At 50.6% G+C, this 25,965-nt stretch overlaps 1 protein-coding gene across 1 annotated transcript in view; it reads left to right on the forward strand.

Annotated features, from left to right (window-relative positions):
- TRHDE (thyrotropin releasing hormone degrading enzyme) overlaps positions 1 to 25,965 on the forward strand; it is a 299,761-nt gene that overhangs the window by 102,384 nt on the left and 171,412 nt on the right. Inside the window, exon 4 of the mRNA XM_068164774.1 lies at positions 21,229 to 21,383. Within this exon, the coding sequence (XP_068020875.1) occupies positions 21,229 to 21,383 (155 nt within the window). The remainder of the gene's footprint in view (positions 1 to 21,228; positions 21,384 to 25,965) is intronic.

Here is a 25,965-nt window from a genome sequence, read left to right on the forward strand (position 1 = left end):
TGCTGGCTGGAGCAAAGTGTGGTGGGGCTTGAAGTGCAGGCTGCAAGATGAGAGGCTTGCTGTTCGCAGTGGCTGCTTGCAGGTTCTGGCTTTGGGGCTCGGTTTTCCCACTGGAGCCGTGCAGGTTTGGGGAGCTTGGGCTTAGCTTGCTGGCTTCTGCTGCTGCTTTGTGCATTTGGCTGTGCTTTTCCTACCAGAGAGCTGGGGAGGGGCTTTGGAGGGTGTCAGGGATTGAAGACCCCTCAGGTGGCTCAGTTGGTAGCACATCAGACCGTCAATGGGAAGGTTGTGAGTTCAAGCCTGCAGTGGGCAGTAGTGTCCTCTCTACTCTAGTCCTGAGGTCTGGGGGGACAGGTTGGACTCGATGATCTTTGAGGTCACTTCCAACCTTGGAATACTGATTGATTGATTGATTGAAGGCTGATTTAAACCTGCCCAGCTAGGGTCCATGTACTCCCTGTTGCTTGCAGTGGGGTGTGCTGGGGTAGTGTACCCATGAAGTACCCATGTTCTGAAGTCAAGGGCAGTGCAAGAGCTGCTTCTCCCCTTACCTGACATTCAGTAGTTGTTTTGATTCACTGATTAGAGAGAAGTGTCCCCAGTGACCAGGAATAACCAGGGACTGTGTGGTTGGTAATGTGAGTGTGAAGGGGATGTCTGCAGGCTGGAGCAGGCAGGCTCATTGTGATTCCTACGAGGCGCAGGCCAAGGGTAAGTGAAATACAACACAGATGTGTACACACAGGAGAGGGGGCAGGGCAAGGCAAGGAGAGGTCTGCAGTGATGGAACTCTCCTTAAACTCTTTCAGGCCCTAGGGACCAGACTGCATCGGTTTGCAGGTGCCAGGCCAGTTGTGCAGAGAGAGCAACTGTTTGGTTGCTTAAAACTGTGAATGGCAGCCTTTGTCTTTGCTTACAGATGAGCATGGGTGACAAAGCTCTCCTGAGCTGCCTCCGGGCTTGTGCTGGGAGTGAGGAGCCAGCAGCAGGATGAAACTGGGGCTCTTCAGTCTGGAGAAGAGAAGGCTCTGAGGAGACCTCATTGTGGCCTTCCAGGATCTGAAGGGGGCTCCAAGAAAGCTGGGGAGGGACTTCTGAGGGTGTCAGGGAGTGATAGGACTGGGGGGAATGGAACAAAACTAGAAATGAATGGATTCAGATTGGATGTTAGGAAGAAGTTGTTCCCCATGAGGGTGGTGAGAGACTGGCACAGGTTACCCAGGGAGGTGGTGGAAGCCTCCTGCCTGGAGGTGTTTGCAGCCAGGCTGGCTGTGGCTGTGAGCAACCTGCTGCAGTGTGAGGTGTCCCTGCCCATGGCAGGGGGGTTGAAAGGGGGAGGAGATTGGCTTAAAGCAGATATAAGAAAATAGATTTTGGCAGAGGTGCTGGTGAAGTCCAGCAGAGAATTTGTGACTGAGTTGCTCAGTCAATAAGAGAGAGGAAGGAAGCAGTTTGTGAAGCTGATAATGCACTTACTGCACACAGGATTTTCACAGAATCACCAAGTTTGGAAGAGACCTCAAAGATCATCGAGTCCAACCTGTCACCACAGACCTCATGACTAGACCATGGCACCAAGTGCCACATCCAATCCCCTCTTGAACACCTCCAGGGATGGTGACTCCACCACCTCCCTGGGCAGCACATCCCAATGGCCAATGACTCTCTCTGTGAAGAACTTTCTCCTCACCTCCAGCCTAAACCTCCCCTGGCACAGCTTGAGACTGTGTCCTCTTGTTCTGAGGCTGCTTGCCTGGGAGAAGAGACCAACCCCCACCTGGCTACAGCCTCCCTTCAGGTAGTTGTAGAGGGCAATGAGGTCTCCCCTGAGCCTCCTCCTCTCCAGGCTATACAATCCCATCTCCCTCAGCCTCTCCTCTCATCTTCCTGTGGTACCTGAGCAGGTTCTAGCACTGGCTTTGCCTGTTCCTGAGGGTTCAAATGGCACTTTGAATGTGTGTGTTTGTCTCTGACTGTAGCTGTGCCTGAGAGATCTGTGAAGTGAAAACAAAGGGAAGGAGGAGCTCGTGGAGTTTCCAAAGCTGTCATGCTAAAATAAATCATCAGCATGATTTGGGAAACTTGTCAACCCCTAATTAGGATTAGCTTTATTGAAGACTGTGTGGTGGTGGCTCCTAAGCAAAGATAGGCCATAATTAATGGCAGGCACTTCAAGTCACCTCGGCTGATTTGCCTTGTAACTGTTGATTTATTGATGCTGAATTACCATGAGGGAGCAGTGCCTGCCACTTCAGCATATTCAGGTGAGCCCTTCAATCACCCCCAACAGATTTCCAATGGGGGCTGACAGGCACAGCTCTGCATCACCTCACATCACTGCCAAGAGAAGATAGATGTGGCCTGGAGCTGTGCAGGTGAATGCTGCTCCACGTGTGTGCTAGGTTGGTGTTTGTCCTGAGCACTCTCCTACTTCATCAGTTTACAAAGGCCTACTTCATCAGTTTACAGGAAGAGGGGCAATGGCTTCAAACTAGAGCAGAGTAGATTGAGATTGGATATGAGGGACAGGTTCTGCACCATGAGGGTGGTGGAACACTGGAACAGGTTGCCCAGGGAGGTGGTTGGGGCCCCAGCCCTGGGGATGCTCAGAGAATGAGGCTTGACAGGGCTCTGGGCAACCTGATCTAGGATCAAGAATCAACCATGTTGGAAGAGACCTCCAGGAGCACCAAGTCCAACCAATCACCCAACCCTAACTAATCAACTAAACCATGGCACTAAGTGCCTCATTCAGTCTCTTCTTAGACACCTCCAGGGATGCTGAGCCCACCACCTCCCTGGGCAGCACATCCCAATGGCCAATCTCTCTTGCTGGGAAGAACTTCTTCCTCACCTCCAGCCTAATCTTCCCCTGGCACAGCTTGAGACTGTGTCCTCTTGTTCTGGTGCTGCTTGCCTGCGAGAAGAGACCAACCCCCACCTGGCTACAACCTCCCTTCAGGGAGTTGTAGACAGCAAGAAGGTCTCCCCTGAGCCTCCTCTTCTCCAGGCTAAGCAACCCCAGCTCCCTCAGCCTCTCCTCACAGGGCTGTGCTCCAGACCCCTCCCCAGCCTTGTTGGGGATGTCCCTGGTGACTGCAGAGGGGATTGGACTGGATGACCTTTGGAGTTACCTTCCACCCCAGACCATTCTGTGATTCTGTGATTCTCTGATTCCATGATCAGTGCTGGCTTTGATCATGCCCCTGCACAGAGCCTTGACTTAGAGCTGAGAAAAAGCACATTGCAACAGGAGCACCCTTCTTGGCTTTACATTGCAAGGAAGCAAAAAAGATGAGTGGTCCTGCTTCAAGCAAAATAACACAGAGACTCCTGCAGATTCAGTAGCCACTGGAAACAGCAACAGGAAAGCTGAGCTCAGCAGAGTGTGGAGTCTGGGAGGTGGCAGGTAATTACTGTTTTATGAGAACACCAGTGTGTAGCCTTCCACTTCAGATCTGATCACGGATGGATCTGTGGTTCTCTGATAGCCTGTGCTGGAGGGGGAGGGAAGGACAGGAAAATAGCAGACTTGCCAGACAGGCAGCTGCAGAACCAAATCTGCTCCTTCTAAATGGCAGGTGACGGCTTAAACAGTCCTGTAGTGCAGAAGAAGCCTCAACATACTTCCCAGCTGCTTGTAGCACACTGAAAGCCTTTGGTACAAAAGGTAAAGCCTCAAAAGTTGCTAAGAAAGGAGGGGAGACCTAAGAGGTCTGAATCTTCACTGTACCTGGAACATGATTTCCCATCTGAGCTGATGACAGCTAAATGAATAGACTGGACCAGAAAGAATCCTATTGAGCTGTGCAGGAGTGGCCTAGGGGAGAGTTCCTGGGGTGTCTGTGGTGCAGTAACACAGCAGCCAAGACCTGCAGAAAGCTGCTCCCTGGGGGACTGCTTTGGCTCTGCTTACATACACCCAAAGGAGTTTCAGGGGTTGCTGACACCACTACTGCTGTTTCCTGTGGAGTGACACATGGTTCAGGTCTCTCTTCAGTGTTCTCTTTAGTCCCTCCCAGCATCCAAACAGAGTAAACTGTAAATACACCTAAGGATCTGAAAGGCAGTGGTCTGGTGTAGGCACCAAGCTTACAAAGGGTTTTGATCAACAGGGGAGCATCATGAAAGTACTGGAAGAGGAAAGGAGTTAACAGGAGCTGGAGGAAATGTGCTGGGATTGGCAATGGGAGTTATGGGGAAGCCAAAATGTCTGTAGGAGTTGGAATGTTCTGCATGCAAGTGAAGAGATCATTACAAGGATTCATGTGCCTGGAGGTGTGCTCCCTTAGCTGCGATTTCAGTAGTACTCCTGTGGCCAGATTACAGCTTGGTACAAGTCAGCATTCTTCTGACTGAAAAAAGCACTGGAAAGAGGTGGAATGTCCTGGAATGACAGCCTTTGGCACCAGCAGGGAGACTGCTCCTGGAAAGCAGCTCCAGGGGGAAAGAGCTTGGAGTGCTGGTGGGCAGCAAGTCCTGCATGGGACAGCAAAGTGCCCTGGTGGCTAAGAGAGCCAATGGGATCCTGGGGTGCAGCAAGCAAAGTGTGGCCAGCAGGGCTGGGGAGGTTCTGCTCCCCCTCTGCTCTGCCCTGCTCAGACCACTCCTGCAATCCTGGGTCCAGTTCTGGCATTCCCAGTTCCAGAGAGACAGAGACCTGCTGGAGAGAGGCCAAGGGAGAGCCAGGAGGATGCTTAGGGGACTTGAGCATCTCCCCTGGGAAGAGAGACTGAGAGCCCTGGGGCTGTTGAGTCTGGAGAAGAGAAGGCTGAGAGGGGATCTGATCAATGTCTCTCAATAGCTGAGGGCTGGAGGTCAAGTGGAGGGGGCCAAGCTCTTTTGGGTGGTGCACAGCAATAAGCCAAGGAGCAATGGAGACAAACTTGACCAGAGAAGGTTTCAGCTCAGCATGAGGAGAAACTTCTTTGGTGTGAGGGTGTTGGATCTCTGGAGCAGGCTGCCCAGAGAGGTTGTGGAGTCTCCTTCCCTGGAGCCTTTCCAACCCCAGCTGGATGCATTCCTGTGTGGACTCCCCTGGGTGATGCTGCTCTGGCAGGGGCTTGGCCTGGATGAACTCTGGAGGTCCCTTCCCACCTCTAACATTCTGTGATTCTCTTCTGCAGACAAGGTAGCACAATTCTTCTTATCATGAAGGTTCCTTGGCTCTCCTCATTAGCTACTAAAAGTGTTTGTGTGGTCTGTGCATCTCTTTGCCTTGTGGATCGCATTCAGTTAATTGGTTGTGTTTGGAAACTGAAGGCAACTGAAGTTTGCAAATGAAGGCAACCCCTACAATAAATACACAAAATGATGAGTATGAAATCATGAGAGAATGTGGAAGAAGATGAGTATCCAGGACATGAACAGGAGGACACAGTCTCAAGCTGTGCCAGGGGAGGTTTAGGCTGGAGGTGAGGAGAAAGTTCTTCACCGAGAGAGTCATTGGCCATTGGAATGTGCTGCCCAGGGAGGTGGTGGAGTCCCCATCCCTGGAGGTGTTCAAGAAAGGCTTGGATGTGGCACTTGGAGCCATGGTTTAGTTGTCAGGAGGTGTTGGGTGATAGGTTGGACTTGCTGATTTCTGAGGCCTTTTCCAACCTGGTGAATTCTATGACTCTGTGAAGTATCAAGTGGATGATTTTGCACTTCTGGGTTGGAAAGTGATGCTTGGGATCATTCATCCTTTTCCTGATGCTTTGGTTTTCCATTGGTTATTTCAAGTGCTGGAGCTTGAAAGGACAGTTTGTGATCCTGCCCTTCACCTCTCTGCCAAGGCTGTTACTCCATTCACTGAGGTTTGTCATGTCCCTGCAGCACTGAATATTCACTTGCAAAGGGACTGGCAGTGCCCTGTGTAGCATCTGGCTGTGACAGCAGGCAGAAGAGCCTTTTGATGAGCTCCTGGTGGATTCTTTCTTGCTGGCAAGGGAACTGATATTCTTGAAGCCCCTAGTAATCAGTGTCTGTGGATGGCTGTCTGTGGTCATCATTGTGATGACCTGCCAGCTGATATCAGGATGAACTCCCAGGCAGAGCAGACAGCAAAGACTATACTGAGATCCACCCCTGGAGGTGTTCAAGCAGCCTCTGGACCTGGCACTTAGGGGCATGGTTTAGTGTTGACCCTTCAGTGCTGGGGTGAGGGTTGGGCTTGGATGGGCTTGGAGGTCTCTTCCAGCCAGAGGTGTTCAGTCATCCTGTTAGCTCTGGTGTGGTGATGCAAAGTGCAGTGCCTTTCCTATCCCCTTGGAAGGAAAATGCATTGCACTGCTTTTGCACAAAGCTATTGAAGCTTGGAAGCAAAAGAAATGGGGGCTGGGATCTCCACACAGAGCTAGTGACACCCGTGGGGTTTCATTCCAGAGAGCCAGAGGATGTTCATCACCTTTGAAGGTATTAAACACAGCCCAGCCTTGATTGGTTTAGCTCTGGTTTAAATGCAGACAGAAGCGGGGGGGGGGGGTGGGGGGAATCAATGTTTGCTAAATGGGAGAAGGAAATTGACTTTAGGAGTAAAATACCTTCTGGAGGAGGATGGAAATAATAGCATGAAAACACCCACAGCAAACTCCTCCCTCAAAGTGCTGTAATGTTCCTTTCACCAAGCCATGAGATAAGGAGAGGGTTCCTCCACTGGTACAGCTGTCACCCTCTCAGTTAAACCAGCAGATCTGAGATGCTTGCACCAAGGAAGGAGCCCCCAGTTCGCCTTTGTTTGCCTTCATCCTCCTCTGCACATCTGATTTGCATTCTGGGATGTCAGTGAAGTGCAGGGCTTTGATCTTTCACATACTTAATCACTTGCTTTGAGGAAAGCCTTAGTCCGCTTGAGTCTGATTTCCATTTGAACCCACGCTGCTCTGCATTGTTCTAGCACCCAAAACATAGCAGGAGCCACCTGGAAACACTCTTTCCCTGCTGGTATTTTGCAGCCTGCCTTTTAGAAGGAGGCCATAGTGTCTTCATGGGAGGGAGAACTTGCTTCATAGACTTCAGTGTGAATCTTGCCAATGTTCTCTGCAGATGATTTGGCACACAGGAGTGTGTCCAGGAGAGCCAGGGAGGTTCTCCTCCTCCTCTGCTCTGCCCTGCTGAGGCCTCACCTGGAATACTGCCTCCAGTTCTGGGCTTCCCAGTTCAGGAGGGACAGGGATCTTCTGGAGAGAGTCCAAGGGAGGGCTGCAAGGATGCTGAAGGGACTGCAGCACTGCCTGGGGAGGAGAGACTGAGAGCCCTGGGGCTGTTTAGTCTGGAGAGGAGATGACTGAGAGGGGATCTGATCAATGCCTATCAATAGCTGAGGGCTGAGGGTCAGGAAGGAAGGGACAGGGACAGCCTCTGCTCACTTGTGCCCTGGGATAGGACAAGGGGCAATGGATGGAAACTGCAGCACAGGAAGTTCCACCTCAACATGAGGAGGAACTTCTTGACTGTGAGGGTGGCAGAGCCCTGGAGCAGGCTGCCCAGAGAGGTTGTGGAGTCTCCTCTGGAGCCTTTCCATCCCTGTCTGGATGTGTTCCTGTGTGACCTGTACTGGATTCTATGCTCCTGTTCTGGCAGGGGGGGTTGGACTGGAAGCTCTCCAGAGCTCCCTTCCAACCCCTAACATCCTGGGATCCAGCTCAGGGTGCTGGCTTAGCAGGTTCACTGCAGGGCTCTGATGGTCTTCTACATTATTGTCATTAAGGTCTTTAAGAACACTTCCTTGGTGCCCGTGGGGTTACCAGTGTACTCTGAGCTGTGTTGATAGGAGCCCAAACAGCAAGACTGTAGAGACTGAAGGGCTGTTAGGTCCTGATCCCATAGCAGTTTTCCTTCTGTGCCTTTCATGATACTCAAGGCTGCCCAGGTAGGAGGGCAAGGAAGCTGGGAAGGGCCTGGAGAAGAAATCTGATGAAGAGCAACTGAAGGAGCTGGGGCTGGCTAGTGTGAAAGAGAGGAGGCTGAGGGGAGACCTCCTGGCTCTCTACAGCTCCCTGCAGGGAGGTTGTGGAGAGGTTGGTACTGGTCTCTGCTCCCAGGTCATTAGCGGCAGAAGAAGAGGGAATGGCCTCAAGCTGCCCCTGGGGAGGTTCAGACTGGACATTAGGAAATGTCTTTTTTTCAGGCAAGAGTGGTGAGGGCTTGGAATGTGCTGGCCAGGGAGGTGGTGGAGTCCCCAAGGCTGGCTGTGTTTGCAGGTGGTTTGGCTGTGGTGCTTGGGGCTGTGGTTTAGGGGTGAGCCTTGCAGAGCAGGGTTCTGGGTTGGCCTTGGTGATCCTGAGGCTCATTTCCCAACCTGAATGTTTCAGTGCCTGTGTGAAGATCTAGCTGGTACGTCACTCTCATTCTTCTAATAGACTTTGCACTACTTATTTAGTGCAAGTTGTTCCTGCATTTCCCGAGCAGCAAAGCCTCTCTGCTTTTTCCATGCTCTTCATCAAATATTACTGAGGCAGCAAAATCCTTAATTGGATTCTTTCTTTCTTTTAAGTGAAATGATCACAAATTGTTGGGTTTTTTTCCTCTTTTCTCTCTCTCCCCCCCCCCCCCCCCCCCCTTGTAAATAATAATGAAGAAAGATGGTATGGAAAAAAATTATGATTCTGAAAGAGAGAAGTGATAAAAGCAATGCTTTCAAATGAAAAGTGTATTATTGTCATGTAAATTATTCAGAGGGGATGGAGTTTGGATGAGGTTTGTGAACCTAACTTTGTTATCCTTCTTTAATATAACTTTAATATAACTTTAATGTTTAAATCTATGATGCAGAGAATGAAATTCTACTCAGGGAAACCATTCTGATTTCTGTGTAATTGGAAAAGTTTATGCATTCAGCAGGCTGGTGTAGCACTGAGAGCAGACATTGATCTCCAGGACTCTCTGATACTCAGTATGTAACACGGGGCACAGGCAAGAGCACAGCAGCAGGGCCAGGGAGGGGATTCTGCCCCTCTGCTCCACTCTGCTGAGACCCCACCTGGAGCTCTGTGTCCAGTTCTGGAGCCTCTGAGACCCCACCTGGAGCTCTGTGTCCAGTTCTGGAGCCTCTGGGCCAGGAAGGATCTGGAGGTGCTGGAAGGTGTCCAGAGAAGGGCCATGAGGATGAGCAGAGGGCTGGAGCTGCTCTGCTATGAGGACAGACTGAGGGAGCTGGGGATGTTCAGTCTGGAGAGGAGAAGGCTCTGAGGAGACCTCATTGTGGCCTTCTAGTGTCTGAAGAAGGCTACAAAAAAGCTGGGGAGGGACTTTTGAGGGTGCCAGGGAATGATAGGACTGGGGGGAATGGAGCAAAACTAGAAGTGGGGAGATTCTGATTGGATGTTAGGAAGAAGTTGTTCCCCATGAGGGTGGTGAGAGCCTGGCACAGGTTGCCCAGGGAGGTGGTGGAAGCCTCCTGCCTGAAGGTGTTTGCAGCCAGGCTGGATGTGGCTGTGAGCAACCTGCTGTAGTGTGAGGTGTCCCTGCCCATGGCAGGGGGGTTGGGGCTGGCTGCTCCTTGAGGTCCCTTCCAAGCCTGACATTCTGTGATTCTTACCTTACTCTACTGACCACAACAGAGGCTTAGACCCAGCTCTACCTGTAGTACTTTTGTCTGGGAAGCAGAACCACTTATAGATAAAATTCTCACTGGCTGATTTGTCCTCAACTGGCTGTTGAGTCTGGAGAATAGAAGGCTGAGAGGGATCTGATCAATGTCTCTCAATAGCTGAGGGCTGGGGGTCAAGTGGAGGGGGCCAAGCTCTTGTGGGTGGTGCACAGCAATAAGCCAAGGAGCAATGGAGACAAACTTGACCAGAGAAGGTTTCAGCTCAGCATGAGGAGAAACTTCTTTGGTGTGAGGGTGTTGGAGCCCTGGAGCAGGCTGCCCAGAGAGGTTGTGGAGTCTCCTTCTGTGGAGCCTTTCCAACCCCAGCTGGATGCCTTCCTGTGTGGACTGCCCTGGGTGCTGCTGCTCTGGCAGGGGGTTGGACTGGATGATCTCTGGAGGTCCTTTCCAGCCTCTAACATTCTGTGATTGTATGATAATGTGGATTCTGTGGCAAGACATAGTTTGAGTGGTTGCTTCCTTGGTCTTGAGTGTGAAGGAGGGAGAGTGAGCCTGTGTGAGCAGAGAAAGGGGTCTCTGTGATTTGTGTTTGTGCAGAATTCAGGGGGATAGTTGTTTGTGATGTGGCACAGGAAGGTATGGGTCCTTGGTGTGCTGGGTAAACTGAAGAGTAGATTAATGTTTTTCCTCTCAAGGTAGTAAAAATGTATCCTGATCTAATAGGATCTGAGTAATTTGCATGAGAATGTAATCAAAACATTCTTAGGGCTTAAGATAAACATCAAGACCAACAGCAGTGTCTGGGGAGCTGTCCAGGGCAGGCTGTTTGTATTTCCTCATCTTATTCTGGAGGAGAAGAGAAACAGATCCATTCCACACAACCCCCTGCCTTCAGAGGCAGTGCACATCAGCAGCTCTGCTGTGATTGTGATCTCTAGGTGGAGCAGTGTGAGGCACATCTGTGAGCTGGTGGTGCTGCAGACCGCTTGCCTGTCCTGCCAGCAGCCCTCTTCCTGCTCCCACTGCTCCACTCTGCCCACCCTCTGTGAGCGCTGTCTGGGCTGTAAGAGCAAGCATGGCAGAGGTGGGTCTGTGTATAGAGAGTGCTGTACTAGTGGAAGCAGTCATGTCCTCATGGCTGTGGTGCAGATCAGCTTTATGCATGCCAGGTGCAAGGATTTATGTGGCCTGGCTGTGCCTCTTGTGCAGCTTGGACCTCTGGAACGTTCCCTGCCCTGCACCCCTGCCTGCAGGGGGGGAGGGAGTGGCAGTGGCACTTGATCATTCTATTGAGGGGAGTGTCTGTGCTGGGAGGGCTCTGTAATCAGTGGCATGTTGTGTGCAGCACAGAGTCCTCATGCTCTATTAACTGTGCTGCTAGGAAAATGGCTCTTGGCAATTTTCCACCCTGTCACTGTGCTGAGGGTTTTCCTTACAAAGAGTATTTATGGAGGCAGCAAGAGTCTGCTCCTCCCTCCCTCCACATCTCTCCCTGCTGGTTTGGTCTTTTTCTCTTCTCATCTGTTGTGTCTGTAGTGTGAGGGATGCATGCACAGTCCTGGCCCTCTCAGCTGCACTAACAGAAACCTCAGCTGACTCCAGTTTGTGCCTCAGTTTGTTCTGTGCAACTCCTTACCCTAGAGTATCTCTAAGAAGAGTTTGGAACAGGCTGAGAGCTGAGTGCAGGCAAACCTCAGGAAGGTCAATAAGGACAAGTGCAGGGTCCTACATCTGGGGAGGAATAACAGCAGGCACCAGGGCAGGTTAGGGACTGCCCTGCTGGAGAAAGAGCTTGGAGTGCTGGTGGGCAGCAAGTTCTGCAGGGGACAGCAATGTGCTCCTGGGGCCAAGAGAGCCAATGGGATCCTGGGGTGCAGCAAGAAAAGTGTGGCCAGCAGGGCAAGGGAGGTTCTGCTCCCCCTCTGCTCTGCCCTGCTCAGACCACTCCTGCAATCCTGGGTCCAGTTCTGGGCTCCCCAGTTCCAAGAGAGACAGAGACCTGCTGGAGAGAGGCCAAGGGAGAGCCAGGAGGATGCTTAGGGGACTTGAGCATCTCCCCTGGGAAGAGAGACTGAGAGCCCTGGGGCTGTTGGGTCTGGAGAAGAGAAGGCTGAGAGGGATCTGATCAATGTCTCTCAATAGCTGAGGGCTGGGGGTCAAGTGGAGGGGGCCAAGCTCTTGTGGGTGGTGCACAGCAATAAGCCAAGGAGCAATGGAGACAAACTTGACCAGAGAAGGTTTCAGCTCAAGATGAGGAGAAACTTCTTTGGTGTGAGGGTGTTGGAGCCCTGGAGCAGGCTGCCCAGAGAGGTTGTGGAGTCTCCTTCTCTGGAGCCTTTCCAACCCCACCTGGATGCATTCCTGTGTGGACTCCCCTGGGTGATGCTGCTCTGGCAGGGGGTTGGCCTGGGTGATCTCAGGAGCTTCCTTCCAACCTCTGATGTACTGTGATACTACCTGTGTTGGACTGAAGGCTGAGAAAAAAGGTTTGTATTTGTAAAGAAACTTTGTGAAAGTTTTGGGTTTCTCTCCCTTTGTTGGTTGCTGTGCAGTCATTCCTGATGAGCTGACCAGGTAGTGTTTAAAAGCAAGGCACTGCTCATGGAGGGATCAATACAAGCAGGATGATGCACAGCTCAGCCTCAGTGGGTGACTGCATACATTTCTCATTGTACCACTGACTCATTTGCTATCCTTTGCAATCAGCAAGCATCCAGCTGGAGGTTTGGGTTGTGAAAATTGAAAGCAGTTTCACAATATGCATGGCAGATAACATTTGGCTGTGAGCTGGCCATCACCCAGTGCCAAGGCTCAGTTGTGTGAGGGAGCTGGGGTTGCTTAGCCTGGAGAAGAGGAGGCTCAGGGGAGACCTTCTTGCCCTCTCCAACTCCCTGAAGGGAGGTTGTAGCCAGTTGGGGGTTGGTCTCTTCTCCCAGGCAAGCAGCACCAGAACAAGAGGACACAGTCTCAAGCTGTGCCAGGGGAGGTTTAGGCTGGAGGTGAGGAATAAATTATTTCCAGAAGGAGAGATCGGCCATTAGAATGTGCTGCCCAGGGAGGTGGTGAGGTCAGCATCCCTGGAGGGTGCTTAGGAAAGGACTGGATGAGGCACTCAGTGCCATTGTCTGTTTGATTAGTTAGGGCTGGGTGATTGGTTGGACTTAGTGATCTTGGAGGTCTCTCCCAACCTGGCTGATTCTGTGAAGCTATAGCACTTCTTTCTGTATTACTGCTTTACTCTCCCCAGCTTGCTCTCAGATTCACACCCCAGCACCCCACTTCAGACCCTTTGCTATTCACATTGCATGAAACAACCACTATTTGCACCCACCCATTGCTCATGCTGGTTAATGTTAAGTAATACTTTGTGCAGCAATAAGAAGCCAGCACTAAACTGCTACGTGTCAGTGACTTCTCCTCAGGGTCTGCAGCAAGCCCTTGGATTTGACTGAAAGGATGGCAAACAGTTGCAGACCTTGGGATTAACTCTGCAGGCTAATGTCTGTGTGGGGTGGGAAGTGTGCTGCTGACAGAAGGATATTGCTGGTGCAGTCCTAGAGATAAAAGCTGATGGGTGGCAGGGTAAGTGTTTGGGTAAGCAGCCAGGAGCTGTTCACACAGAATGTTGGAGGTGGGAAGGGACCTCCAGAGATCATCCAGTCCAACCCCCTGCCAGAGCAGCATCACCCAGGGCAGTCCACACAGGAATGCATCCAGGTGGGGTTGGAAAGGCTCCAGAGAAGGAGACTCCACAACCTCTCTGGGCAGCCTGCTCCAGGGCTCCAACACCCTCACACCAAAGAAGTTTCTCCTCATGCTGAGCTGAAACCTTCTCTGGTCAAGTTTGTCTCCATTGCTCCTTGGCTTATTGCTGTGCACCACCCACAAGAGCTTGGCCAGGCGAGCAATCACATCCCTTAGTTGTGTTATGTTCTGCTGTTAGTTGATTGGAGACCTTCCTGTTGGCTTTAGAGAGTTCTCCCCAAGCCCTGGGATGTTTGAGGTCTTTTGATCCTCACCCCCAAATGACTGTTTTAAGGGGATGAAATATATACCAGGAGGGCTTGGAGCAGGCTGTCCAGAGAGGTTGTGGAGTCTCCTTCTCTGGAGCCTTTCCAACCCCAGCTGCATGCATTCCTGTGTGGACTGCCCTGGGTGATGCTGTTCTGGCAGGGGGTTGGACCAGATGAGCTCTAGAGGTCCCTTCCAACCTCTCCTGTGCTGTGGTACTGTGATGCTTTTGAGTACTGTTATCAGTTGTACCTTCTCTGTGGAAATCCTGGCTGGTCCTTACAGTGACTGCTGTTTGACTTCATAGTGTTTGAACCAGAGCTGCCACTTTTTGTAGCTCTCTTGTTCCTCAAAGCCCTATAGAAATAAATCATTAGCTATTACTCTCTGGCAGATAAGCATCTTGTACTTATTTTTAGTGAAGGGAATGATTTGAAATTGTCTGAGTGCCAGAAATAGAAACTTTTCTAGTAAACAATTCCTCTTTTTGTGTGTGTGTGTGTGTGTACAGCAACATCTGTTTAGGAAGTTGCACAAAGACCTTTAGAGAGATTTAATAAAGCATCAGGCAGCACTGGGAATGGGCAAAGCCATGCTCCAAGGTTTCATTTGCCAGGATGAATAGAAGCTAGGATCAGGCCATGCCTTCTCTTTGGCTCACTGAAGCTGTCAAAAAGTTAACTACTCTGCAGAGATGAATGGGAATGACATGGTGAGGAGCAGAGAGGTGAGATGAGTTTTAACCTAAGATAGTGAGGGGGGACCCATGGTGTTCATGGAGGGAACAGCTTCTCTCTCTGGTTTTACTAAGGGAAATATGTGCCAGGATGCTTGAGAGAAAAGTGTTTTTCCTCCCTGTGTGTTCTGTGTGAAGAGCAACTGAAGGAGCTGGGGCTAGTTAGTGTGAAAGAGAGGAGGCTGAGGGGAGACCTCCTGGCTCTCTACAGCTCCCTGCAAGGAGGTTGTGGAGAGGTTGGTGCTGGGCTCTGCTCCCAGGTCATTAGTGACAGAAGAAGAGGCAATGGCCTCAAGCTGCCCCTGGGGAGGTTCAGACTGGACATTAGGAAATGTCCTTTTTTTAGGCAAGAGTGGTGAGGGCTTGGAATGTGCTGGGCAGGGAGGTGGTGGAGTCCCCAAGGCTGGCTGTGTTTGCAGGTGGTTTGGCTGTGGTGCTTGGGGCTGTGGTTTAGGGGTGAGCCTTGCAGAGCAGCATTCTGGGTTGGCTTTGGTGATCCCTTTGGGTCTCCTCTAACCTGAATGTTCCTGTGATTTTCAAGTCCTCTGCATGAGAGAGCTGGGTCTTGTTTTGTGTTTAATTTGAACTCTGACCCTGTTGTTCAGAGCAGGAGTGATCTCAATTGTGTGGCTTGGGGCATTTCACCATTTTTAATGGTGTGCAGAAGATACAAGAGCTGAGTGGGAGCAAAGACAAAGCAGTCTCCTGTGGCCAGATTGCACAGATCCCAGGTTCATAGGTAGGAAAAATTGCCTGTGGGTTAGTTTTGTGTCCAGTGTAGGTGTTAAATTGCTGAAGTCTGTTTTGTGCCAGGATGATGCTTGCTAACAGTGGCAGACAATTAAGTTGTGGTACAATGTCATGCAGTTCTGATACCTTAAGTAAATGTTTGGGTAATAAGCTGTTGAGCTGTGCACAGTTTTTGTTAGCTGGAGATGAGATTCACACAGAAATGGATTTTAAACCCCACCCAAACACTTGTCCTTGTCTGTGAGTAACTCTGTCAGTGCAGGATGTTGCTGCTGAGGGTTCACTAGGGTTTTGTCCTGATGGCTCTTTTGGCAGTTTTGTTTTAGCTAGATAGTTTGTACTTCTTGGTCATGACTTCAGTCTGTGTGAGGTGCAGAGCCTCTGTTAGAATAGAATAGAATAGAATAGAATAGAATAGAATAGAATAGAATAGAATAGAATAGAATAGAATAGAATAGAATAGAATTAACCAGGTTGGAAAAGACCTTTGAGATCATGGAGTCCAACCTATCTCCCAACTCCATCTCATCAACTCAACCATGGCACCAAGCACCCCATCCAGGCTCTTTCCAAACACCTCCAGGGATGGTGACTCCACCACCTTCCCAGGCAGCACATCCCAATGGCCAATCTCTCTTGCTGTGAAGAACTTCTTCCTCACCTCCAGTGCAGCAGTACCTAGGGCTCTCTGCATTGCTGAGTCAGGAAATCCCCAGTAACAGTTTCCTGATGCATGGGGATATTATTCTCTGCAAGCAGTAACAGACAGTTCTATTTCCACAGCAGCAGCCACACAGTCAAACATATTCACAAATGCTTTACAAAGGCCTTAATTAGTGTGCAGAGGGACTGGGTGTAGCATGCACAGGATCTCAGGTAGTGATAGGACTAGGGGGAATGGAATGAAGCTGGAGGTGGGGAGATTGAGGCTGGAGGTGAGGAGGAAGTTCTTCCCCATGAGAGTGGTGAAGCCCTGCAATGGGTTGTCCAGGGAGGTGGTTTGGGCCTTGTCCCTGGGGGTGTTTAAGCCCAGGCTGGCTGAGGCTCTGGCCAGGCTGATGTAGTGTGGGGTGTCCCTGCCCCTGGCAGGGGGGTTGGAACTAGATGATCCTTGTGGTCCCTTCCAACCCTGACTGATACTATGATACTATGCACACAGGCTGGGGTGTATTCAGCAGCTCACACTTTGCAGCTAGTGAAGAACACTTCTGAGCAGTGAGAAGTGAATGACATCTCTATCAAAATCATCATCCCTCCTTTTGTACCTTGCTCCTTGAAAGTTACACTGAGACATTAGCAGGTGTCCCCTCCAGGAGCACAGGATGCCTTCTCCAGGGCTCTAGGAGTGTGATAAACAGAGGGAAATACAAATTCTCCTGCTGAGAGCTGCAAATCCAAACACTGCTCCTCTGAAATCAAATGGTTGTGGCTCCCCAGAGAGAGAGGGAGATTATTGTGTCTTTCGCCATGGAGCTGAGTGTGTTTGGAAATTAACTTAGAAGTTGTAGAATCGAGGCCAGCCACTAAAGAATTGAATTTCTAAATGAACACCAAGAGCTGGACATTGAGAGTTCAGACAGGATGGATGAGAACCAAAAGCTTTGCCATTGGGGGATGAGGATGCTCAGAGTCCATTCTGGTAGTCACTGGAAGTGAGAAAATCTCTCCTTTGGAATTTGGGGAAGGGATTGTCCCCTGGGACTCAGCTAATGGACATGCAGCTGAAGAGGAGCCAGCAGTGTGCCCAGGGGGGCACGAAAGCCAAAGGCATCCTGGCTGGGATCAGCAATGCTGTGTCCAGCAGGAGCAGGGAGGGGATTGTCCCCTGGCACTCAGCTCTGGGGAGGCCACACCTCCAGTGCTGTGTCCAGCTTTGGGCACCTCAGGACAAGAGAGATGTGGAGGTGCTGGAGCCAGGGCAGAGGAGGGCAAGGAAGCTGGGAAGGGCCTGGAGAAGAAATCTGATGAGGAGCAAGTGAAGGAGCTGGGGATGGTTAGTGTGAAAGAGAGGAGGCTGAGGGGAGACCTCCTGGCTCTCTACAGCTCCCTGCAAGGAGGTTGTGGAGAGGTTGGTGCTGGGCTCTGCTCCCAGGTCATTAGTGACAGAAGAAGAGGGAATGGCCTCAAGCTGCCCCTGGGGAGGTTCAGACTGGACATTAGGAAAGCTTTTTTCAGGCAGGAGTGGTGAGGGCTTGGAATGTGCTGGGCAGGGAGGTGGTGGAGTCCCCAAGGCTGGCTGTGTTTGCAGGTGGTTTGGCTGTGGTGCTTGGGGCTGTGGTTTAGGGGTGAGCCTTGCAGAGCAGGGTTCTGGGTTGGCCTTGGTGATCCTGAGGCTCTTTTCCAAGCTGAACGTTTCTGTGATTGAAGTGCAGTGCATCTGACCTTGTCCTAGGCAAAGGTGGGAGTCTGTTGCTTTGTTGTAGTGCACTTCTGAATTCCTTCAGCATTAGTGTTGTGCTTGTGTCAAATGCAAGGATTTAGCACTCTGGAAACCAACAGTGTTCTTTATCTGTTATGTTTACTGCTCTCTGTTCAGAGAAGGATCAGTTACCTGGGGACTGGGTTTACTTTCATGGCAGTTCTATTTTGGTGACATTTTGTGTATTTGAGGGGTGCTTCTGAAAACTTCATTGATGGAAACAAGAAATTGTTGCTTTGTATTCTTCTGAAGGTAGCTGAGACTGGCACAGGCTGCCCAGGGAGGTGGTGGAAGCCTCATGCCTGGAGGTGTTTGAAGCCAGGCTGTATGTGGCTGTGAGCAACCTGCTGTAGTGTGAGGTATCCCTGGCCATGGCAGGGGGGCTGGGATTGGCTGATCCTTGAGGTCCCTTCCAACCCTGACCGTTCTGTGATTCTAACTTAGGGCTTTCCTTATAAGTTGAGAATGGGAGAGATCCCTCTGCAATACTAATGAAGATCTACCGTTAACTGGTGTGATTTCCCCCAGCAGCTTTTGTGTCCTGTTTCATCTTTTTGTAGCAGTCAGGAGTTTACTAGTTTTGCATGGAATTCAGAACAAACTGCAGCTGACCAGTACAGCTTGAGCTTCAGGTGAGGAAGAAAAGGGAAGCATGGAATTAGGAGCTGACTGGCATGTCTAATCCTGAACACCACGCTCTGGAGTTGTGCTTTATTCAGTTAGGCTCTTGTTCTGCTCTCTGTCTTCAGATAGCAAATGTTTGTTCTTGACCTTTGGTAGAATGGCTCTGTTGGCAGCTTGGGTGTTTTCAGTTTGCTTGTAATTGGAAGCAGCTAGCCAGGCTTTCTCTGGGCTCTCACTATCATAGAGTCATAGAATCAGTGAGGTTGGAAAAGATCTCAGAGATCATCAAGTCCAACCTATCACCCAACACCTCCTGACAACTAAACCATGGCTACAAGTGCCACATCCAAGCCTTTTTTGAACACCTCCAGGGATGGTGACTCCACCACCTCCCTGGGCAGCACATTCCAATGGCAAATTCCTCTTTCTGGGAAGAATTTTCTCCTCACCTGCAGCCTAAACCTCCCCTGGCACAGCTTGAGACTGTGTCCTCTTGTTCTGGTGCTGCTTGCCTGGGAGAAGAGACCAACCCACTCCTGGCTACAACCTCCCTTCAGGGAGTTGTAGAGAGCAAGGAGGTCTCCCCTGAGTCTCCTCTTCTCCAGGCTAAGCAACCCCAGCTCCCTCAGCCTCTCCTCATGGGGCTGTGCTCCAGATCCCTCCCCAGCCTTGTTGCTAGCAGGCTGCTGTTCTCATGCTCCTTGCAGCAAGCTCTTTTTGGGAGTGCTGAAATACATCCAAGGTCTCCATTCGTGGTGATTCAGTGGCAACTTGCTGTCACTTCTAAACTGGAGCCCCTGCAGTTGATGTTTCCCCTAAACCAGTTCCACCACCTGTATCAGCAGGGCAAACCAGCCAAGCTGAGGAGGTGCATCAGTGCTATGTGGGGGTTTAATAAAGCATCAGGCAGCACTGGGAATGGGCAAAGCCATGCTCCAAGGTTTCATTTGCCAGGATGAAGAGAAGCTAGGATCAGGCCATGCCTTCTCTTTGGCTCACTGAAGCTGTCAAAAAGTTAACTACTCTGCAGAGATGAATGGGAATGACATGGTGAGGAGCAGAGAGGTGAGATGAGTTTTAACCTAAGATAGTGAGGGGGAACCCATGGTGTTCATGGAGGGAACAGCTTCTCCCTCTGGTTTTACTAAGGGAAATATGTGCCAGGATGCTTGAGAGAAAAGTATTTTTCCTCCCTATGTGTTCTGTGTGAAGAGCAACTGAAGGAGCTGGGGCTGGTTAGTGTGAAAGAGAGGAGGCTGAGGGGAGACCTCCTGGCTCTCTACAGCTCCCTGCAAGGAGGTTGTGGAGAGGTTGCTGCTGGTCTCTGCTCCCAGGTCATTAGTGACAGAACAAGAGGGAATGGCCTCAAGCCAGAGGAGATGCATCAATGCTGTCAAACCTATGGGGAAAGGACCCATGTGAATTCTCCAGTCCACAGGCCTGGGAGGAGGAGGTATCTCCCCTGGCTCCCTTCATCCCAGCTTCTCTGTTTCCCACAGTGTGAGTAGAGGTTTTGGGTGTGCTTCCACAATGCTCCTGAGAGAAATTCCCCACTGCTTGTTTGGTTTTATTTTCTCACCTAATGAAGGTGAGGATAGGACTAGGGGGAATGGAATGAAGCTGGAGGTGGGGAGATTGAGGCTGGAGGTGAGGAGGAAGTTCTTCCCCATGAGAGTAGTGAAGCCCTGGAATGGGTTGTCCAGGGAGGTGGTTGGGGCCCTGTCCCTGGAGGTGTTTAAGCCCAGGCTGGCTGAGGCTCTGGGCAGGCTGATGTAGTGTGGGGTGTCCCTGCCCATGGCAGGGGTGCTGGAACTAGATGATCCTTGTGGTCCCTTCCAACCCTGACTGATACTATAAGGACCTTCTTCCCTTCTTTCTTGTCTTTTGTCACTTACTGATTACAAACCTGGAGCTGCTGTGGTGGGCTGAAGTTTCCTCCAGCATTAACTCAGCATGGCACCCTTGCTGCAGCCTGCAGGGCTGAGAGGTGGCTGCCAGCAGCCCTCTTTCTGAGGCTGCCTGCTCACAGTAGTGCACACTGAGAGATGCCTTCTTCCCTTCTTCCCTGGGAGCTGCTGGCTCTGGACACTCTGCCAGGTTTCTGGTTGGTCCATAATAGTATTTCTGCAGTGCACCCCTTAGAGTCAGTCCTTGCATCCAGTTCAGTGGGTAAGATGTTAGTACAGGAGGCAAGTTCAGTGAAAAGGTAAAGAACAAAATAAATGTGTGTTTAGTGTTTAATGTCTGTGTGATTGCTGTGTTGTGGGTTGGATTTGTCACCTGGAGTACTGCATCCAGGCCTGGAGCCCTCAATATAGGAAAGACCTGGATCTGATGGAGCAGGTCCAGAGAAGGGCCACAAAAATGCTCAGGGGGTTGCAGCAGCTCTGCTATGAGGCCAGGCTGAGGGAGCTGGGGGTGTTCAGCCTGGAGAAGAGGAGGCTCCAGGGAGACCTAAGAGCAGCCTGCCAAGACCTGACGGGACTATAAGAAGGATGGGGAGAGACTGTTTGCAAAGGCCTGCAGGGACAGGACCAGGGACAGCGGCTTCAAACTAGAGCAGAGCAGATTGAGATTGGATGTGAGGAACAAGTTCTGCACCACGAGGGTGGTGGAACACTGGAACAGGTTGCCCAGGGAGGTGGTTGAGGCTTCTTCCCTGGAGATATTCAAGGTGAGGCTGGACAGGGCTCTGGGCAACCTGCTCTCGTTGGGGATGTCCCTGCTGACTGCAGAGGGGTTGGACTGGCTGAGTTTTGGAGGTCCCTTCCAGCCTGGACCCTTCTGTGATTCTAAACTGTTACAGACGTAGACAGTGCAGTAAACATGGGAACAGCAGCAAACCCAGAAGTAAATCAACAAGGTGGTGTAAATAAGCTGGATTGTGTGGAGAAAACTTCAGTTAGAAACAGTAAGTGGTGTGTTAGAGCATGTGTGAGCAGCTAGGCACGTGTGGCAGAAGAGAGGATTTGATTCTTTCCTAATGAGCATTGCTGCAGAGCTGAAATGAAATGCACTGGTTTTGTTCCCCCCACCCCACCCCCCCAGATATATTGGTAAGAATGTTTCTAATGGTCATTTCTGGCCTTGCTTGAAATGACTTTCCAGCACAGCATCTCCCCCATGGAGTTAACAACTGTCTTTTTCTGTTTCTAGATCTGTTAGCTGTGCCTAAGCATCCCTATGCTGCTATGGAGAACTGGGGACTGAGTGTTTTTGTGGAGCAGAGGATACTGCTAGACCCAAGCATTTCTTCTATATCATACCTCCTGGATGTCACCATGGTCATTGTCCATGAGCTGTGTCATCAGGTATGAAAGATGCTCAGGTATTTGATGTCCACGTCAGAAATCAGGCAGCCCTTTCCCAGCCTGAAAATGGATTGGTGCTGTTCACACAGCTGCAGCTTGGACTGGGACTGGAGTCAGAGTAATACTGAGATCTGTAAGAGACATCAGTGCAGTACAGCCAGGCAGGTTTGAAATGGGGAGAGAAGAGATAAGGATTAGCACTGAGCAGCTGCCCTGGCTTCCCTGTGCTTATGTGCTGCACGGGTGTGAGCGTGCTGCTGGGGGGTGGGCTGAGCACGCTGATAGCAGCACTAAAGGTTTCATGGCACAGCTACAGCAGAGTCATGCTGAGACTCATTTCATCTCAAAAATGTTTTGGCCACAACCAATTTGCTTGTCATCTTCTGTCACTTACACACATAATTCTGGTGTCTTTGCCTTATTTCTCCCTTTTCTTCTCTCTCCTTCTCCCTTTTCTTCTCTCTCCTTCTCCCTTTTCTTCTTCTCCTTCTCCCTTTTCTTCTTCTCCTTCTCCCTTTTCTTCTTCTCCTTCTCCCTTTTCTTCTCCTTCTCCCTTTTCTTCTTCTCCCTTTCCTTCTTCTTCTTCTTCTCCCTTTCCTTCTTCTTCTTCTTCTCCCTTTCCTTCTTCTTCTTCTTCTCCCTTTCCTTCTTCTTCTTCTTCTCCCTTTCCTTCTTCTTCTTCTTCTCCCTTTCCTTCTTCTTCTTCTCCCTTTCCTTCTTCTCCTTCTCCCTTTCCTTCTTCTCCTTCTCCCTTTCCTTCTTCTCCTTCTCCCTTTCCTTCTTCTTCTTCTCCCTTTCCTTCTTCTTCTTCTCCCTTTCCTTCTTCTTCTTCTCCCTTTCTTTCTTCTGCTCCCTTTCCCTCTTCTCCTGCTCCCTTTCCTTCTCCTCCTGCTCCCTTTCCTCCTTCCCCTTTCCTCCTTCCCCTTTCCTCCTTCCCCTTTCCTTCTTCCCCTTTCCTTCTTCCCCTTTCCTCCTTCCCCTTTCCTCCTTCCCCTTTCCCCCTTCCCCTTTCCCCCTTCTCCTCTGCCCCTTCCCCCTTCCCCCTTGCCCCTTCTCCCTTGCCCCTTCTCCCTTGCCCCTTCTCCCTTCTCCCTTCCCCTCTGCCCCTTCTCCCTTCCCTTCTCCCTTCTCCCTTCCCCTCTTCTCTCTTCCTTTCTTTCCAATTTGCTGTTAACCCTCTGTTCACTAAAGGTGGATAATTGCCTCTTGATAGGGACAGAAAGTTTAGTATCAGTAAGGAAAGTTTCTAGTGCCAGGTATTACAGTTCATTTTACTTCCCATCTTCTTCTCTCCATCTCCCCACATTACAAGTGTTTAGTAATGCTGAGTTTCATGCAAATGTTATTGAAGAGATTTGCTACAGGGGCAGGAAACCCTTTCTTGCACTCACAAGAGGCATAATCATAGCCTTCAGGTTAAAATGAGTGAAATCCTACTGTGTAATCAGCAGGGCTTACATCTGTGACTTTACACAGTGTGCTTTAAAAGGCAGTGTGAATTCTTAACACTTTCTGCAGCTAAAAGTGCCCTGGAAAAGGAAGCCTTTGTCAGGGAGTTCTGCTGGATGAACCCTGGGAATAATTGCCTTTGGTTCATATTCATGTGGCACATGAGCTCTGGGGGTGAATAGGAAGCCCTCAGCTCCAGCAGGAAGTGTTGCTTGGGAGCTGCTGCTGGGCTGTGCTCAGCAGGATCCTGTGGTTGTGTGGCTTGGGTTTTGTTGTGCAGTACAAGGCAGAGGCAGGCTGCTCAGCCAGGAAAATTACACTGCCTTAGAAACCAGGTGTGGAAAACACACATTAGGTCATCAAATCCTCCCTCCCCTTAATGCTGGATTCTTCCAGGTGTGCATTTTATAGTGCTCCTGGCTACAGTCTTGTGTCACTCCCCTTAAACCTTCTGATGGTCAGTAATCTTCCCCTCTTTTCCTGCAGCTGTTCCCTAACTCCTCAGCTATTTTGTTTGGCAACACTTCAATCATTTCCTTTACTTCCCAAGCAATTTATACTTCAGATGTGGGGAATGATCACATCAGTGCCTTGTCAAGTTTGTTGAGGGTTTGTTCTTCTACCACTACCTGAAGGGATCCTGGGGGAAGGCTGCAGAGGGACTTTCCATGAGGGTGTTGAGAGACAGGACAAGGGGAATGGGTTGAAGCTGAGGCAGAGCAGGGTTAGACTGGAGCTGAGGAAGAAGTTGTTCCTTAGCCTGGAGCTGAGGAAGAAGCTCTGCTTCAGCCTGCAGCTCAGGAAGAAGCTCTGCTTCAGCCTGCAGCTCAGGAAGAAGCTCTTCAGTATGAGGGTGGTGGGACTCTGGAATAGGTTGCCCAGGGAGGTTGTGGTTAGCTCCTTCCTGGGGCTGTTGGATGAGGCCTTGAGCAGCTGAGTCTAGTTGAGAGGCGGGGAGGTTGGAGCAGATGGTCTCTAAGGTGCCTTCCAACCTGAGGCATTCTATGGTTCCAGTCCTGACAGGTATTAGTGCTTGAGCACAGTGTTCAGGTGAGACAGAAAATGAGGCAGACCATTCCAGAAGGCCAAAGAGATTCAGTGGCTGCCAAAGCAGGGGTGAGAGACACACACAGAAGAGTTTTATGCCCAGTTTCTTCAGCAATGCCTCTGTAATACCTGAGCAGCTACTTGTTTTAGGTAAGTGTTTGAGAGAGGACAAATTCAAATGAGACAGCTGCCTTTAGCTTAGTCATTTTGTAAGCTGCTGGTGGTTGATATTTCAGCTTGAGTGTTCTCTCAGAACATTTCACCTGGGTCATGAAGACAAGTTCCTAATTGCAATGAGGAGCGTTGTGACAAAGTTTCCCCCCAGGCCCCCCAAACACAAATGAGATATTGGTCAAAACACACACAGATCTCTGGCAGCTTAGGCTGAGAGCTCAAAGTAATTACCATAATGTATCAAAATAATTCTATTAAGGTAGTAATCAGTTTTATTTGCTTATCACACCTCGGTTCCACCTGGAGCCTGGGAAGAAAGGCTCAGCTGCATTCCTGCACCGTGAGGCTTTGTGATAGTTTTCCCAGCTGAGCACCAAGCTTGGTGTGACAGATTGAGTTAAGGAGGCATGAAAAGAGAAGGGAAATTAATTTCTAAATCAATGTTTTAAAAGTCATCTCGAAAAGAACCAGAGAGAGCAGAGGGTCCTTGCAGTGTGTCCCAAAATCAGTGCCTTCTGCCTGCCAGGCCGAGCATGCAGCTTCAGGGAGGAGAGAAAGAGTCAGCCTGGAGGCCTGTGGCCAGTGGTGCTCCCCAGGGATCAGTCCTGGGTCCAGTTTTGTTCAACATCTGTATCAGTGACCTGGCTGAGGGCATTGAGAGTACCCTCAGCAAGTTCCTGATGATACCAACCTGGGGGGTGGCTGACACCCCTCAGGCTGTGCTGATCCAGCCAGAGCTGGACAGGCTGAGAGCTGGGCGCAGGCAAACCTCAGGAAGGTCAATAAGGACAAGTGCAGGGTCCTGTATCTGGGGAGGAATGACAGCAGGCACCAGGACAGGTTAGGGACTGCCCTGCTGGGAAGAAGCTCCATGGAGAAAGAGCTTGGAGTGCTGGTGGGCAGCAAGTTCTGCAGGGGACACCAATGTGCCCCTGGGGCCAAGAGAGCCAATGGGATCCTGGGGTGCAGCAAGAAAAGTGTGGCCAGCAGGACTGGGGAGGTTCTGCTCCCCCTCTGCTCTGCCCTGCTCAGACCACTCCTGCAATCCTGGGTCCACTTCTGGGCTCCCCAGTTCAAGAGAGACAGAGACCTGCTGGGGAGAGCCCAAGGGAGAGCCAGGAGGATGCTTAGGGGACTTGAACATCTCCCCTGTGAAGAGAGACTGAGAGCCCTGGGGCTGTTGAGTCTGGAGAAGAGAAGGCTGAGAGGGATCTGATCAATGTCTATCAAGAGCTGAGGGCTGGTGGTCAAGTGGAGGGGGCCAAGCTCTTGTGGGTGGTGCACAGCAATAAGCCAAGGAGAAATGGAGACAAACTTGACCAGAGAAGGTTTCAGCTCAGTATGAGGAGAAACTTCTTTGGTGTGAGGGTGTTGGAGCCCTGGAGCAGGCTGCCCAGAGAGGTTGTGGAGTCTCCTGTGGAGCCTTTCCAGCGCTGTCTGGATGCGTTCCTGTGTGACCTGTGCTGGGTTCTGTGGTCCTGCACTGGCAGGGGGTTGAAGATCTCTGGATCTCCCTTGCAGCCCCTAACACCCTGTGATCCTGTGAAGTCTGTTGTGACACCATGAATCAGTGTTACTGATCTTCTGGAGCTGCAGGGGTTATGTGTTGTGAACTTCACCACCTTTATTTTTCCTCCACCTCTCTCTGAACAGTCACTGCATCTCCTGGCTGCTGCTGCTTTCATGTTTGTTCAGAGATCTGCCTGTACTCAAGAAAGCAGCTCTGTGCCATTGGGTTTAGTTTGTTTGTCATTAGAAATCATCTAATGAGCCTACCCAGTGCAGATACCACTTTAATCCTCTGCTGGTGCTGTGCTACTGTGCCATTCCAAACTGTGAGCAGAGCATTGTCTGTATGAATGGTTTCCAGTGCTGCTTTGTCTTTGCAGATGAATGCTAAGACCAGAATCTG

Source organism: Melanerpes formicivorus, unplaced genomic scaffold, assembly GCF_026170545.1.
Source record: "Melanerpes formicivorus ecotype bairdi unplaced genomic scaffold, bMelFor1.0.p_v2 SCAF_3, whole genome shotgun sequence".
Classification (NCBI taxonomy): Eukaryota; Metazoa; Chordata; class Aves; order Piciformes; family Picidae; genus Melanerpes; species Melanerpes formicivorus.